At 50.6% G+C, this 15646-nt stretch overlaps 1 protein-coding gene across 1 annotated transcript in view; it reads right to left on the reverse strand.

Annotated features, from left to right (window-relative positions):
• The window catches only part of sik3 (SIK family kinase 3), a gene marked incomplete at its 5' end in the record, with an annotated part of 46278 nt that overhangs the window by 8666 nt on the left and 21966 nt on the right, over window positions 1-15646 (reverse strand). The window contains 9 exon segments of the mRNA XM_084467067.1: window positions 107-380; window positions 558-616; window positions 1668-1787; window positions 9461-9602; window positions 11285-11419; window positions 12725-12798; window positions 13146-13295; window positions 13730-13886; window positions 14954-15063. Of these exon segments, the coding sequence (XP_084323193.1) occupies window positions 107-380; window positions 558-616; window positions 1668-1787; window positions 9461-9602; window positions 11285-11419; window positions 12725-12798; window positions 13146-13295; window positions 13730-13886; window positions 14954-15063 (1221 nt within the window).

Here is a 15646-nt window from a genome sequence, read left to right on the forward strand (position 1 = left end):
CGTTGCGTAAACATGCACTACGTCACTTTAAAAGAGAGATCTTATCAGACGGCGCAAAACATAACAAACATAACAAGACTGCCCACAGCGCCCCCTTTGGTCCAACCTGCTGCTGCTGGGAGACCCCTGGGGGCAGCGGGGCCCCTGCGCGGCCCGACCCCGCCTGCTGATTGGTGGGGCCCCGGTTGAGGGCTGTGGGCGGGGGGCTGCTGCCGGGGCCCTGGTACAGGGCGGGCGCGCCGTGCTGGTACTGCACTGCTGCCGGCCCGTGGCCCTGCATCATGGCGGCCGCGCCGGGGGGGGGGCTCTGATTGGGCTGTCTGAACAGGTGGTTGCTGGGATGTGAGGGCGGGGGGCTGGAGGGGGGCTGAATGCGCAACCTGCGGGGGAACAGAGTCTCAACGTTGCTTCATGTTCACAGCTCAATGAATGCTAGCAGCCAACCGAAGGCTAGACGCTGACGAAATGCAAGCGACACACAGGCTAACTAAAGGCTAGGTAAGCTAATGCTAGCAGGTCTCCAACAGCGAACACCTAACTGAAGGCTAGCAGGTTACCTCTGAAGCTGGTGGGTGAGGTGGATGGGCTGGCTCTCTCCGTGTCCTAACGACAATGCCTGTAAGATGGTGAGAAATGTCACGTAAGCAATTTCATTGGACAATCCAACATGACTTAGATTGACATTCGACTGATAAGAAATGTGCACAAGACAACAAAGCATATTAACATTGAGTGAAAGAGCGGGGATATGAATCGCAGGTTTGGCGGCCCTACTGTGCCTTAGGGGTGGGAATCACATGGTCCCTCACGATACCGATAATATCGCGATATGTGGCCCGCGATACTGATAATATCGCCATACAGCGATTCTGGAATTATCGATATATTGTTAGACAATCCTATAACGATACATCACGATATACGTCTAACGATGAATACAAAATAACTGAAACGGTAAAGTGCTGGATTTCGGTCTGTATTCACGGACCAAACTGAGTTTTTCAGTTACTCGTCTTGGGTTAGTTCACTTCAGTTCAAGTTTCCTTCAGTCATGTGTTGAGTGCCACCTCGAGGAGCAGGGAAATCTGTTTAGAGCGCCTTATTTTATTCATTAAAATAGAGATATTTGGGGCATTATTTCCTGTCCAACTCTTCAGGAATAATGAATAAAAATGCAAAATAAATAATAATAAAAAAAGAAAAAGCATAAATATATATTTTTAACTAAAAATATTATATTGATATTTTGTATCAGCGTATCGATTCTCGCATCACACGAAGAAGGGAGACGATATACCGCTCTATGGATATTCAGTCCCACCCCCTCCCACCTGCCCGCTGCAGGGCTCCACAGTGGCCCGCTGTAGGGCTCCACAGTGGCCCGCTGCAGGGCTCCACGGTGGCCCGCTGCAGGGCTCCACGGTGGCCCGCTGCAGGGCTCCACGGTGGCCCGCTGCAGGGCTCCACGGTGGCCCGCTGCAGGGCTCCACAGTGGCCCGCTGCAGGGCTCCACAGTGGCCCGCTGCAGGGCTCCACAGTGGCCCGCTGCAGGGCTCCACAGTGGCCCGCTGCAGGGCTCCACAGTGGCCCGCTGCAGGGCTCCACAGTGGCCCGCTGCAGGGCTCCACAGTGGCCCGCTGCAGGGCTCCACAGTGGCCCGCTGTTACCTGGATCTGCTGGTGGAGGATCTGCTGCTCCTGCTGGTACAGCGCATGCTGGTGCTGGGTGTGCTCTAGGTAACGCTCGTCCTGTGGCCCCGCGTACATCTTCTGGAGCTGCTCGCACTCCTGCACACACGTTCACCAACACACAGGGCTGTTTAGAGTGCAAGTGAACCCCCCGTTACAGCTCCACGTTGAACACTAGAACATAAGAATAGTCCTAAACTTGTTGGCAGAGACTGGCAAAGGGTTTAACACTTGTTGGCCCTAAACAATGGTCTGAGTTAGTGACAAAATGCCATCGATATTGACAATATTGAAAGACTTTCGGAAAGAGAAAACTAGGGATCTCCCGATCAGTCAAAAGATAGAATAAAATAAAATAAAGTTAAAGAATTAACTCATAACATTGTATTGTTTGGCCCATCCCCGTGAGAAACCCAACGATAATGTTGAGCATTTAACCAATTTAAACCTTGACCATATCTTACCAAACACCCCTAATCAACCTGTACTGTCTACCCTAGATGACTCCACAAAGCTAGACATAACACCGTCGGTGTCTGACCGACTCTACCTACAGGATACACACAACACCAGTATGGGCCTATGATCACTGTGAGCAAACATCTGAATGATCTCAATGATTGAGTTCCCCAAACGAATAGCTCCGCCACTCAACCAGAGTGTCTCTTACTGCGGCCCAGAGCCCCAGTCTCCATTCGTCTTCCTCTCATGATTCAATTGTGAATCGATAAGCGATTCACAGAGCTTAGCCTTAAACTGGCTTAAGGCCATTAAGACATGAGCCAAGGTTAGAAGTGTTTTGGAACCGCAGAGCTTCAGGGCCTTCCCAGGGTGCACGTCCCAAACACATCTCCCTGACCTGATGAACCCTGCTCTGAGCCGCAGCCACAACCCATCAGCCCTGGTCTCTGCCCGTCGACTGGTGTTAAACCCACCGTTGGACACCCCGTCCTGCATTCTTCTGGGAAATAGGACCTACAGGTTCCTGAATGAGGCGTTTCTCATTAACCTACAGAGAGTAAGACGTTGGGCTGGGCCGGGGTAACATTTTTCCCACTAGTTTGATGATAAGAAGTCAAACACCAAAGTGGTATTTCGACCTGTACCAGCAGATGGCGCCGGCGCGACTACACCAGCTGCTGACAGGTGGAACCTGAGGAATGCCTTGCTGGCACACACTAGACTCATTTTCAAATAAAATAAAAACCATGGGGTCGAGACCCACACCAATAGATGGAAAAAAAATGTATGGAAGGCAGTAATTTTACCATCACAGCAAACCACACGCACTAACCCAAGCCATCCCCCAACAGCCCAGTGCGGATGCACAAAACCCCACCTCGAGCAAATCGCATTTGCAATCTCACAATCCCAAAAACTTTTAAAAGACTTCAGCTTCGGCAAACACTGCAGAGGGGGCCATGCTACGCTAGCATTGGGAACACGTCTAAAGAGCTGAGGAGGAAGCCATGGAGACGGAGTGAGAGTGGACCGTACATGTTGCAGCGTGAGCTGGGACTCTGGATTTGAAATCCATCCCCCTTTCACTTGGTCCCCCATGTCTTCTGATGTTGTTACCAGTCAGCGTGAGGCTGTCGTTTTCGCCACATGTTTGCTCAGTTTCTAAACAAACATAATATTATTACACATGATATATTTGTTGCGTTTCATTCTGTACATGCTGTCTCCTAATGATATATGCCGGTACAGTCTGTTTCCATACTATTTCACGGTACAAGCTGGCACACTGTACGGGTAATACTGGAACCTGCCCCGCCCAGGAAGAAGACTCTGTGGGTCTGGAGACACGAGGAGGCTCAAACCATCCCTCTTCCTTGCTGCTCAGAGAGTCTACACCTCACGTCCCATTTTGTACCCCAAAACATACATGAGTGTGTGTTATTGATGTCTGGGTTATTTTGAGGAAGAAATGGGTCATCATTATTATTTAGATTACAAATGGTTTAAGATGTTAAAAAAATTGGATTGATTGATTAATGGTTTAGTGTACAACATGCCTTAAATAATGGCAAATTCCCATCAACAGGCTCAACGTTACCGGTGCCTAAAGTATCTTTAGGATGTGTTTGTTCTCATGCATAAAGCCAAAGTTAAACAACACATTTGAAGCAATCCTATAAATGCACACACGATATTAAATGGAAAATGGCATTGAAGTTGGACTAGGGGTTGACATCATAGCTGTGTTACAATGCTAGCAATAAAATGCCGCTTTTCCACTGCACAAAGGAGTGCCGTACATGCGTTACCCAACGATAAATGGTTTCTGGTACCGCGCGACCGGCCTCATGCAGCTCGATTGGCAAGCTGAGCACAGGCATGGCGACACAGCTCTGTTTAGTTGACAGAGGAAAAAGCAGAAAAGCGTGGGCACTGGTTCCAGTACTAGAGCTGTGGAAAAGCGATCATCTCTATTGGGCCTAGAAACAGTCAGGAATAGTGAACTACGGGTCAGAGATAACCACTAATTGAAAGGATTCTACCACCAAGCTTGACACACTAAATACTTGCAGACCACAGTAGGCTGTGCGTTTCACCAGAAGCCGGAAGTCTCCGTGGGATGGAGGCCTGGAATGCTGTCCTTCCCAGTACTGCAGGTGGATGGTCCAGACCCCGGGCCTTCGGTGCGCTGAATCGCTGATATCCATGAGTTGCCTTTGTCCACAAGCTGGAGTTTAGTAGTGGCAGGTTTGCTCACTTCTGTCTGCATGTGTTCAGGGGGTGTGTCGTTCCTGGAGACGCGCGTTACGATGAAGACCTACCACACCAACGTCATTACCCGGGTAGACAGCCCGTAACCCAGCGGTTCTCAAAGTGTGGGGCGCGAGATAGAGACGTGACAGGTGGGGCGCGACAAACGGGAGGAAATTTCACTGAAAACTCCATAATTCTTATGGTAGGAGCGAAAGCTTGACAGTAGGGCTGGGCGATATGGACCAAAGTCATATCTCGTATTTTCAAGCAGAATGTCGATATAAGATATATATCGATATTTGTTCATGCAATCAAATAGGTGCCGTCGCCGCACTCCAACTCGTCGTTCTATATCGGGGGCGCCGCGTCTCTGTGCTCGTTAACCTGCCTTGCTGATTGCAAACTCAATCCTAAATTTGGGTGTAGGCCAGGGTAGCTAAACATTTTAATTATTATATTAGTCAGTCAAAAACAGTCGGAACAAGATGTGGCAAATACATGTTTTGTGCTGAAGGGGATTTTAAAAAGTGACGCAAGTGGAAGAGCGGGGCCGGGGCAGAGTGTGTGTGAGCCAGAGGCAGAGTGGGATGGTGAGAGATGAGCAGAGCAGAGTCCTACACGGCTCTTATTTTGCAAACCCGCACCCGTCCTTACCCGCAAAACTTAAAACCACATCCGACCCGTGTTCCGACAGTAGCGTGAATTACACCGCTATAAATTGATACCGACGCCCGAAGGAAAATTAGACACATAAGATGGAACGCCGGGGAATTACACTAGTGGTGCTTGGCGTGGTGCTTTAGATTGCCGTGCAAAAAAGCACTGTTGACGGTTTTAGTTGACTCCTCCGCTCCTGAATATCAGATCCACCACTGGAGAAGTCTCGCTCGCTTGCTGCGCTGGATGCACTGAGCAGGGATGGCGAGGATAAATCTGTCAATCTGAGCAATATTTGGAAATGAACGACCGTGCTCTCCCCACCACAATCACAAACAGTCATCTTTAGGTGTTGTAATCAAGCAGCAGCTTGAACTTGATACAAGTCATGACACAGCTGCACTTTTATTTTCTCTATTTTTGAACTTCATGCAAATTATGACACAGCTGCACTTTTATTTTCTCTATTTCTGAACTTGATGCAAGTTATGACACAGCTGCACTTTTATTTTCTCTATTGTTGAACTTGCTGTTATTTGATGTTATGGAGTTAGAATTTAGATACAACATGATGTAACTTAATGTTACTTCAATAAATTTGGAAATGTTAAACTTGACGTGTTTCATTAGCATTGTGTTGGGGCGATGGGGGCAGGTGGGGCTTGAAAATTCCCCCATGTCCAAAGTGGGGGATGACCGAAAAAGTTTGGGAACCACTGCCGTATTCTATGTCTGGCCCTACGCGGTGCATTGAACTTGAGGCATGTTCCTTATCGTTCCCTGGGTGAGTGCAGTCTAACCTGGTGAGAGGTGCTCACCACAGGTCCATGGCCACCGTAAGGCCAACAGCTAAATGTGTCCCGCCGCAACAGCAGCTCGTCTCCAGGTGCCCAGCCCGCGCTCGGTATGCAGTGTTTTAATTGTGTACCGTGTATATATAAATCTGTGTATATATAAATCCAAAAGGTTCCCTCCATGAAGTGCCTGGACAGCCTAACGTGGGTCCTTCGGGTTTGGTCCTATATCTGAGGCCCATCTACAGAGAGCCACCTCCAGAGACTCTCACCTCAGCCTCACTTCCTGAGACTCACCTGCACACTCAGCTGTGGCTACGTACCGGTGATGAGCACCTTAACACCGCCCCCTCTGTGTGAGGTCAGTACTGACCCTAACCATAAGCACCCTAAACTCTATACCTAATCGCATCCTGCGTCTTTCCTGGAGACACCAGGCAGCCAGCAGCCATCTAACTCTCTTACACTAGGCATGCAGGCCGTCCACACGCTTCCCAGGTCACACATCATGTTTCTCAGTCAACTGGGCAGTGTTGTCAATGGTGAACTTGATAAACACCATAATGCACCTTTAATACACAACAACTGAGACACACGTTCCAGTGTGCTTAGGATCATAGTGTTTCCCGCCCTATGCCACGGCCACTTCTCAACAGAGACGTTGGACAAGGTTCATCCCTTTGTCGTTTCCGATGTGAGTTTCGTAGTTAAAGATGGAAAGGACCGTCACAGGTTTAGATCTCAGGCGTGACGATTCATTGAGGTTATTCCACATGTGTCCGTGGTCTTCCTCGTGATGGATCCCTGGGCCCAGGTCTGTCTGTGATCCTCATCACAGACGGACCTCAAGTCCTCATTTGATCCTGGCTGTGGACTGTCGAGACGTGCGCTCGGTCATCATTTGCCTTTATGCGACAACAATTTTAGTCAAGACAACTTACAATGGATACACATTCATAATCAGCACTCCTACCCCCTCTGTTTAAGTTCAGTTTTCTTTATTTCAGTTCTCATCTGTGAGGCCTGCAGTGAGAACCACACTACAGAAACTAAAGGTCCTTCATGCACACGCATGCTCCTTAAATCCAGATGCTAAACCTTGATAAACCTTTCGCTTTGATTCCAACGTGACTGGCACAGAGTGAACGCTCCCTGCATTACAGCTGTGTCAAGGTGACATTCAAACCGTGCGTGACACACGCGCGAATACGTCACCTCATGACGTCACCTCATGACATCGCCCTGGCGGTCGGCCTGACGCGACCTCCGCACTGCTCTGACCACATAATAGCGGACCCTCGAGTACGTCACTCTACGTCATTGACCAGGAATGACCCAAAGCAATTATCCTCAGCTTAAGCTCCTGTCGTGTCTGCGTGTCTTGCTCCGACTGAAACCTGGATTGGAAGTCTAGCACACTAAACTCTGAGCACAGTAAGCAGGGTGTTTCACTGGTGAAAGCATGGCACGGCGGTGCCTTGACACAGCTGGTACGCAGAGCCGTCTGACCGATAGAGAGCACACTGTGTGACAGCACACCCGTGCCAGTAGGAGTGGTCTGGCGCAACATAGGGCCTTGACTGTTGCTTCTGATTGACCCATTGATATTCACTGTTAATAATCAGCTCCATCGCTTCTGTTCTCTCACGGACGGACAGCCACCACCAGAAGACTTTTCCTGTGAGGAATCAGAAGAGCGTGGAGGCTGGTGGGCCCCGGCGGAGGGGAGAGGACATTCAGAACACAGGCGCGTGCTGAAACAGGTCTTTAATCACGCCGTGCCCCTCAGACGCTTTCAACACAATTAGTCAATGCTGTTGGCTTCCCCGTGTCTGGAGCGTCGGGGGTCGACATTTAACCACCAGCCTCATTTCTGTCCGATTCAAACCGCTAACAGAGCCACCGTGTCCGCTCAATGGATCATGATTGCGAAGAATGAATGTATTGAGGGGGAGATTACAGAATGGATGGCTTCAACGAGATATCTACACCACTAGTCAAATGTATTTAACAATGGTTGTCGAGATAAAATCCTACTTACAGACTGCCAGACAAAAACAACTTTGTTTTTCAGAATGCCCACAGAATGTCAACATTAATATCAGAAATCATTTTTGGTTTTAGTTCCACTCGCTTTACACTCAGTTACACTTGCAGTAAGTGACTGCCTGTTTACCATTCCCATATCTGTGGCGCTACTTATTTGAATTTAACTACACTTGTAGTAACTGTTGTTTTACAACTGTACTAATTAACTGCATGTTTACGATTCACTAATCTGTGGTGTTCCCTAAGTTTCATATTCACCCCACACTGAGTGAGTCAATAAAACTCCCTCAAGATCACTTGGTCTAGTTTTTGCTTATTAAGTACATTAGGTATGAATGATAGTGTGTCATTCCTTTTGATAATGTCATTTAACTTCAATTGGAATTGATTTAAAATAGAATTTTAAAAGTGTGATTAATCGTGAGTTAACTCACCAATAAATACTATGCGATTAAAAAAAGTAATTGTTTGACAGCCCTACTTAAAATATACCCTGGTCAGTAGTAGCAATTGCTTTCTCTTAAACATCTATGCCTCGTTTACAGGGAGGCTGAGGTCACGATGCATTTTAAAATGTAGATGACCACAGTGCATGTGACCACATATAGAGACGTTCACTGGCAAAAATGCAGTTTCGCTGCCATTCCGTGCTCTTTGGCTGGCTCCATCACTAAAGGCTTCTCTGAAAATTGAGATCATGACCTTGGATTGGCAAAGTAAAGCCATGCCAAATAAGACGGCAGATTGACTGATTGGCTGTTGAGACAGGAGCTCAGACTTGGCCTCTGCTGACCCTGCTCACTAGTCTCAGTGCTGTCTGAGCCAACGCGCAGCCGCCACGCCAACCGAGAGCAGAACCAACACAAACAACCCCCTGATGACACTGGGGTCTGATCTCCGTCAATCGCTCCATGCAAATACAAGAAACATTTTTAGGTGTCGAGCTGCTGACATTTGAAGATTAGGACCCACGTTTATATTGGCCTCTGTCTCCTTGTCAAAACAAAACAAATGTCAACTTGTTTCAGATAATCCCGTTGTTCAAGGCTCTTTAATTTCAGACCAAATACTTTATACATAACCTTTTGTAGCCTAGTCCACAGACTAGCAGTATGGCAACTTTGGGCTTCACCTCAACAATTATTTGTGGTCATCTTTTAACCGTCCAATTATGAATACACAAATCTTGAAAGACTGTCTGACCCCTTCGTCCAGGTCGGTCAGCCCGTATTAACGTTAATGTTCAGTCAACAGTTCAGGCGAACCCCTCATCAGTCAGCCTCCTCGGCGTCAAACCAAAGCCTCAGCCGTACGTTTTCCCCACTACCACATGCCTCTGCAGTTTGTGGCAAAAAAAACAAACAAAAATAAAAAGTAAAATTTTCTTTCACATCCGACACGTTTGACTTAGTTCACGCTTTCTTGGTGTCATTCGGCGTCTTTCTTTACGCGGTACGGCACGCCTGTGGACACTGGCACAGCCACCAGCTCCGGGCGCTGGGGGTCCTCAGCGACCCTGAGTCTATGTCTCTGGAATGGCCTAGTGTCAGAACCGACCTGCTTGAGTTGGCGGATGAGGCTGCTGTTCTCCAGGTGTGCCTTGAAGGCCTGGATGGTGGCGGCGCCGTCCGAGAAGCGCCTGACGGGGGAGAAGCGCTCCATGGGGAGGTGCAGCGTGTTGCAGTCCTTGTAGCTGGACCTGGGGGAGGAGAGGGGCGGGGGTACAGACATATGCATCCACACACACCAAACACGCACCACGCAGCGGACCACGCGCACGCGCACACACACACACACACACACAGTGGCAGGTGTCCACGTCGACGGATGTGTTCAGTCATACACGAACACAGATGACAGACAAGACACAGAAGAAAAACATTACTTTTAAAGCAGCCCTACCCAACCGGTCCACCAGTTGAATATCAATGAGTGCGTATCCCAGACTTAAACAACACAGGCCTTTCACATTCGCGTCCCCTTGGAAGTCATGAGATCAGGAGAGCCCAGAGACAGCCATATTTCCTGGGCCATGTTTTTCACAGTCACCAGGGAAACGCAAGACAATCCGACTATTTGTGTCTATAATATTTTAAGAATATTGTTGGTCTCTCTTTTGGTCTCTTATTATCTCTTTACTCTTGATTGCAATTCCATATCTACGGAACCATTGCAGATCATAACGGCCTGCTCTATTGTACGTCATACCGCTACACGGCTCCACAGAGAAACAACACAACAGTACTTTGTAGTGCAGGGAGCATTCTGGTCGATGAATCAAGTTGACTCTTGATGAATCCTGTGCTGGAATAGGAACATTGGATTCACTGCGTGAGATTTTGTAGCCGAGAGACTCAAATTCCCTCGCTTTCCCTTTTTAACCATTGTCACTGTCGTAGGGGGGCGTGCATTTTGTCAACATAATACCAAATGAACCCTATTGGATCGGAGCGATGACACACAATGCTCTAAATATCACAGATATGCATACCCACAATATTGACTTTGACTCATGTGGGGACTTGCCGATCTAAACCACCACCATCGGTGGCAGCCACTTTCTCTCCGCTGTATTCTGAGTCTACAAAATGAGGGTGATTTTCCTAAATGTCCTTGAGCTAGGCTGGAATGTGTACCAGACAAAGGGCTGGTGATGTATCGCAGGAACCAGAAGCCCTTGGATGAAACCATACGTCGTCACAACTCAACCACGCCCGACAAAACCTTTGTTTAAACACTAAGACCCAACAAAAGCACCTACTGCGTCTGCTGGCAAAGCCCTGTGTGGAAAATACTTACCATCAACAAAAAGGGTAATGAGCAGCGAGTGCCCATCATTGTGGAACACAACAATACATCGGGAAAGGTCTTGTTGACAGGGCTCGGACAGAGCCACCGGGGAACCGGTCAGGGCAGAGCTCAGCGGGCTATGGCTGCCCAGACGGAGGGGTTTAGGGGGCTGCGGGGATAGCCGGGCACTAGCATTGGGCTTCAAAAAGGGAGCTGATCCGACGGGTAGGGGGGGGGTGTCCCTGAAGCTAAAGCCTGACGAGTGAAGGGAGCGCCGTCCCACACCTCCTTTCGTTACACAAACTCCAACACAATCCACCGTGGGGGATACGCGCTCGCGCCCCCGGCAGACGACCACACGGTCAGACGCCGGCTGTGTGCTCAGTGTGAAGTCGTGTGCGTGTTTGGTGAGTGTTTGTGTGTGTGTTTGTGTGTGTGTGCGTGCGTGCGTGTGTGAATACACTCATAGTTCCCCTCATGTGGATGGCCGACTATCCTAAAGCGGGCGTCTAGTGACCGTGTCTAGTGGGCGCGGTGTCCCGGGCCCCAGAGGAGGCGGTGTGCGAGTACAGCTGGCCACGGTCCCCTCACCGGGTGTGTATGTCGGAGGCCCAGCCCGCCCTCTGGCGGGGGCCCATGGCCCGCTGGGGGTCGGCCGAGGGCTCCCCGTGCGCCGTGCTCATGAGCGCGTGCGTGGTGTGGCGCTTGGAGCGGTTCGCCAGGTACCTGGGCCGCAGGGAGGGAGCAGGAGGGCGGGGTTTGGAGACAGGAAGCAGCGCTGGTCAGCTCTCTGTCCTCATTGGCTGACAAGAGTCAAGGGAAAACAGGAAATGCCCGCCCCCCCCCCCCCATCCCACTTTTTTGCCAATCAGAAAATCACACAAATGGAGAGGTTTGTTATAGGTGACGACCCCCCCCCCCCCCCCACAATGCCCTCCTAGAACCCAGATGTAGTGTATGTATGCGAGTATTTAAATCGAGTTGTTGTTGAATGGTTTGTTTGTGCAAGCTTAAGGGTTAGCAAAGCCACGCCAGAGAGGAAGAGAATGCACACGGGGCGTAACTCGGCGCCGTTTAGTTTGATAAAGGATCAAAAAAGTCTTCAGCCAGAGTCTGAGAGAAAGGACGACTAGATATGTCTGCGGGGTTCAGATTGGGATTGTGTTTGTAAAAAAAAAAAGAAGAAAAAAAGAAAGCTGAAAAGCCAGTAGAGGAGGAAGAAAGGGAGAGCGAGGGAGAGCGAGCGGCCAAGAAAAAAATGACGGCCTCCCACAGCAAAAAAAAAAAAAAAAAGGATGCAGCGCTGCGGCTAAGAGTCGCCTACTGCCAGCAGCGCAGGCCCCCCGGAGAGCTGTAGTGAGGTGCTGTCTCAAGAGGACCACCTGGGACCGCCCTGACCTCACCCTGACCTCCAGCCCTGTGGGCTCCTCTACGCCCTGAGCCTCTGGACGTACACTACACACTGACAGTGTTGGCCTGGTCCCTGGACTCACCGCCTCTACCTGCTGTGACCTGTTGTTTAACGGCGTGTGCCTGAGTGTGTTCATTTCCAACAACAAACTGACTTAATTGACTAACTAATTTGTGCACTGTTACACATAATACAATGAATAAATGAGAAATATAATAAATGTCTCATAACTCAAAATGTGTCTGCTTCCGTTTTAGACCAAACCAAACCAACTCATTCTCAACCTCAACTTCTTTGTAATCTGTGATATCGGAAGTTCTGGGCGTTCCTAAGTGTCCAGTTTTGACAACATTCAGCTCAAAAGAATACCCCTTCACCACCCAAACACAGAAGCCACGCCCCTTCACCACCCAAATACAGAAGCCACGCCCCTTCACCCAAACACAGAAGCCACGCCCCTTCACCCAAACACAGAAGCCACGCCCCTTCACCCAAACACAGAAGCCACGCCCCTTCACCACCCAAACACAGAAGCCACGCCCCTTCACCCAAACACAGAAGCCACGCCCCTTCACCCAAACACAGAAGCCACGCCCCACTGCCCGGTTGCCGCCGGTTACCTTTGCACCGCGTCCTGGTCTGGCTCTCCGTCCGAACCCTCCTCATCCACGGGGGCGACGGCGGGGATGGGGTGCTGGTCCAGAGCGAGAGGCGGAGAAGGGAGGGAAGAGAGGTTTAGATTCCAGCCCACTGCTGCAGTGGCATGAGAGAACTCCTGATGATGACCGTCACATCGTCAACACCCCATAAAGCTTTGGAGTTCAATACAAGGTTTGTATTCCTGTGCGTATGCATGTACTGATCATGCGTTCACGTTTAGTAAAATAAAGTGTAAAAGTTAAAATTGCACTGTTTCATAACCAGCAGGCTCAGCCGGTCGGTCTGACCCTGCTGGTTATGAAACAGTGCAATTTTCACTTTTCTACTTGTTTTTTCCCGGGGTTGTATTCCAGTGTGTTCCGGTGCGTGGAGCTCACTCACCGGGCTGGTGACGAGCGGCGAGGGGCCCCGGGGCCTCTTGAGGAGCTGGGCGTGGAGCTGGATGTTGGCCCCTCCGTCGGAGGCCCTCCGGCCCAGCGGGCCCATGCCGTTGAGCAGCTGCAGGGTGGGGGGCTGCAGCAGGGACTGCTCCTGGGGGGTCGGGGCGGAGGAGGGAGCGGATGTGAGAACGCTCCGGGGCCCGGTCTGAACACGTGATCAGGGTCTGGGCCAGCATGTGTACGCTGTTACCTTTGAGAGCTGTTTTTGTGATCCATGTTGAAACCTAGATACTCATACCGTAATGTTTACAAAAGTCTAAGTCTTTAAAAACTACAAAATATTGTATCTCTCTGAAGTTTGCACACACACACACACACACACACACACACACACACACACACACACACACACACACACACACACACACACACACACACACAAACGGTTAAACACGTTTATACATCCACACACACAGTTCCACATACACACTCACAAGGTTCCACATACACACATGCAAACGGTTACACACACACACACGGATGCAGACACACACACACACACACACACACACACACACACTTTACCTTGTACTCCAGCTGCTGTGTGGGCTGCAGGCTCTGTGTGGGCATGAGGGCGTGCATGTGGCCCGTATTGGGGGTCAGTGAGGGGAAGGGCGGCTGGGGGACCGCCCCTCGGGGGAAGCCTGGCGGCAGCTTCTGGAGCTCTTCCTGCATCTCCGCCCTGAGACAGACGGCCAGAGAGGAGGTCAGCGCTGGGGAGGAGGAGGAGGACGCAGCAGCCATGGAACCACGCGGGGCGGCATGTGGCTCAGGAGGTACAGCAGGTTGACTGGTAACCGGAGGGTTGCTGGTTCGTCGAGTGTCGAGGTGTCCCTGAGCGAGACGCCTCACCCTAACTGCTCCCGACGAGCTGGCTGATACCGCCGTCGGTGTGTGAATGTGTGCATGAATGGGTGAATGTGAGGCAAGATTGTAAAGCGCTTTGAGTGGCCACTGGTTAGAGAAGCGCTGTATAAACGCAGTCCATTTACCATTTAACCCTATGGAAACTGTAAGGCTTAGCCGTTGAATCCATGTTCCTCTGCAGGAACATCACGCTCTTGGGGGCATGCGTGTCCTGTATTCAGTTCACAATAAGTTACTCGGGGAATGAGATGACACTTTTGGCGCATTTCCACCACACCACAGGGTGCAGGTCAGCTCAGTCTGCAAATGCGCCACGGGTCGCGTTTCCACCGCCAAAAGTGGGCGTGACCCGGACTGAGCCGTATTGAGCCGTTCTCGTCTCACAGTGCTCCTCCGTTGGAGTACTGAGAGCCTGAAAGGGTCCCGGCAAGTTTGAGCTACACACGCCGTCCGTTGATTGGTCGACAGAATCGTCCCTTCGGTGCGACAGGGGGATAATAACCAACAAACACCCGCAAGGTATTTCTGGACAACGGCGAAAGCTTCGTTTATTGAAGAAAATGTCGTGCAGAAGTTTGCCGTCCTTCTTAGACGTCCTACATGGTTGCTCTTTGTTCGCCGTAACTGAGCTGGGCTGTACTGCACCCTCCCTGCTGAGCTGAGGCGTGCTGCGTCCGAAGCGCACCCGCCAGTGGAAATGCGCCATTAAATGTAGTTTTATCAGGAGTCAATCCCAACTCTTCTCTACGTTGCCGTCTAGATTTATTTTGTGCCAATCCCGTTCCAAAAGGAAGACGCAGAAGAAGGACGGTTGACCTACGGACACCGCCTTGAACGCGTGTGTGCGTGTGCATGCGTGCTGTGTGTGTGTGTGTGTGTTACCTGGGGTCCGGCACGCCCACCGTGTGCCGTCTCATGGACAGATAGCGCGCCATGGCCTCGGGGGACGGCTCCTCTCCCTCGTCGCTGTCCAGCGCCATGCTGCCGTCCGTCTGAAACACACACACACACACACACACACACACACACACACACACGTTCAAACGCTGGAGCTCCTGCCGGCCCGGGGGCGAGGCGGACGAGAGCGCACACACACACACGAGTAGGAGTGGGGTTGTTGCCCGAATGTCGTTTGTGCTGATGCTGCTCGGCGTGTCGTGTGAGTCAGCGGCCCGGCGTGCTAGCACCACTCCGCCCGCAATGCAGAGAGAGCTCACGCACGGCCTCACTTCACTTGTGAGTCAGCTCTGTGTCGTGTGTGCGAGTATGTGCATGCGCGCGTGTGTGTGTGTGTGTGTGCGTGTGCGCGTATGTGTGTGTGAGTGTGTGCATGCAAGTGCACACACACACAATACAACAGTAGTAAACTAAAGACTGCCGGACCAGATGGCGCGCTACTGGGAGCTTGTGTGTAATGTTCATCTACAATATGGTCTCTGGGATTTCAGTCGCCATGGCAACTGACTGACGGCAACAGCAGCGAGGGCTGCTGCTAGCACTCTGTGAGGGCTGCTAGCGCTCTGTGAGGGCTGCTGCTAGCGCTCTGTGAGGGCTGCTGCTAGCGCTGCTGCTAGC

The sequence above is a fragment of the Micromesistius poutassou genome (genome assembly GCF_964030765.1).
Source record: "Micromesistius poutassou genome assembly, chromosome: 4".
In the NCBI taxonomy this organism is placed as follows: domain Eukaryota; kingdom Metazoa; phylum Chordata; class Actinopteri; order Gadiformes; family Gadidae; genus Micromesistius; species Micromesistius poutassou.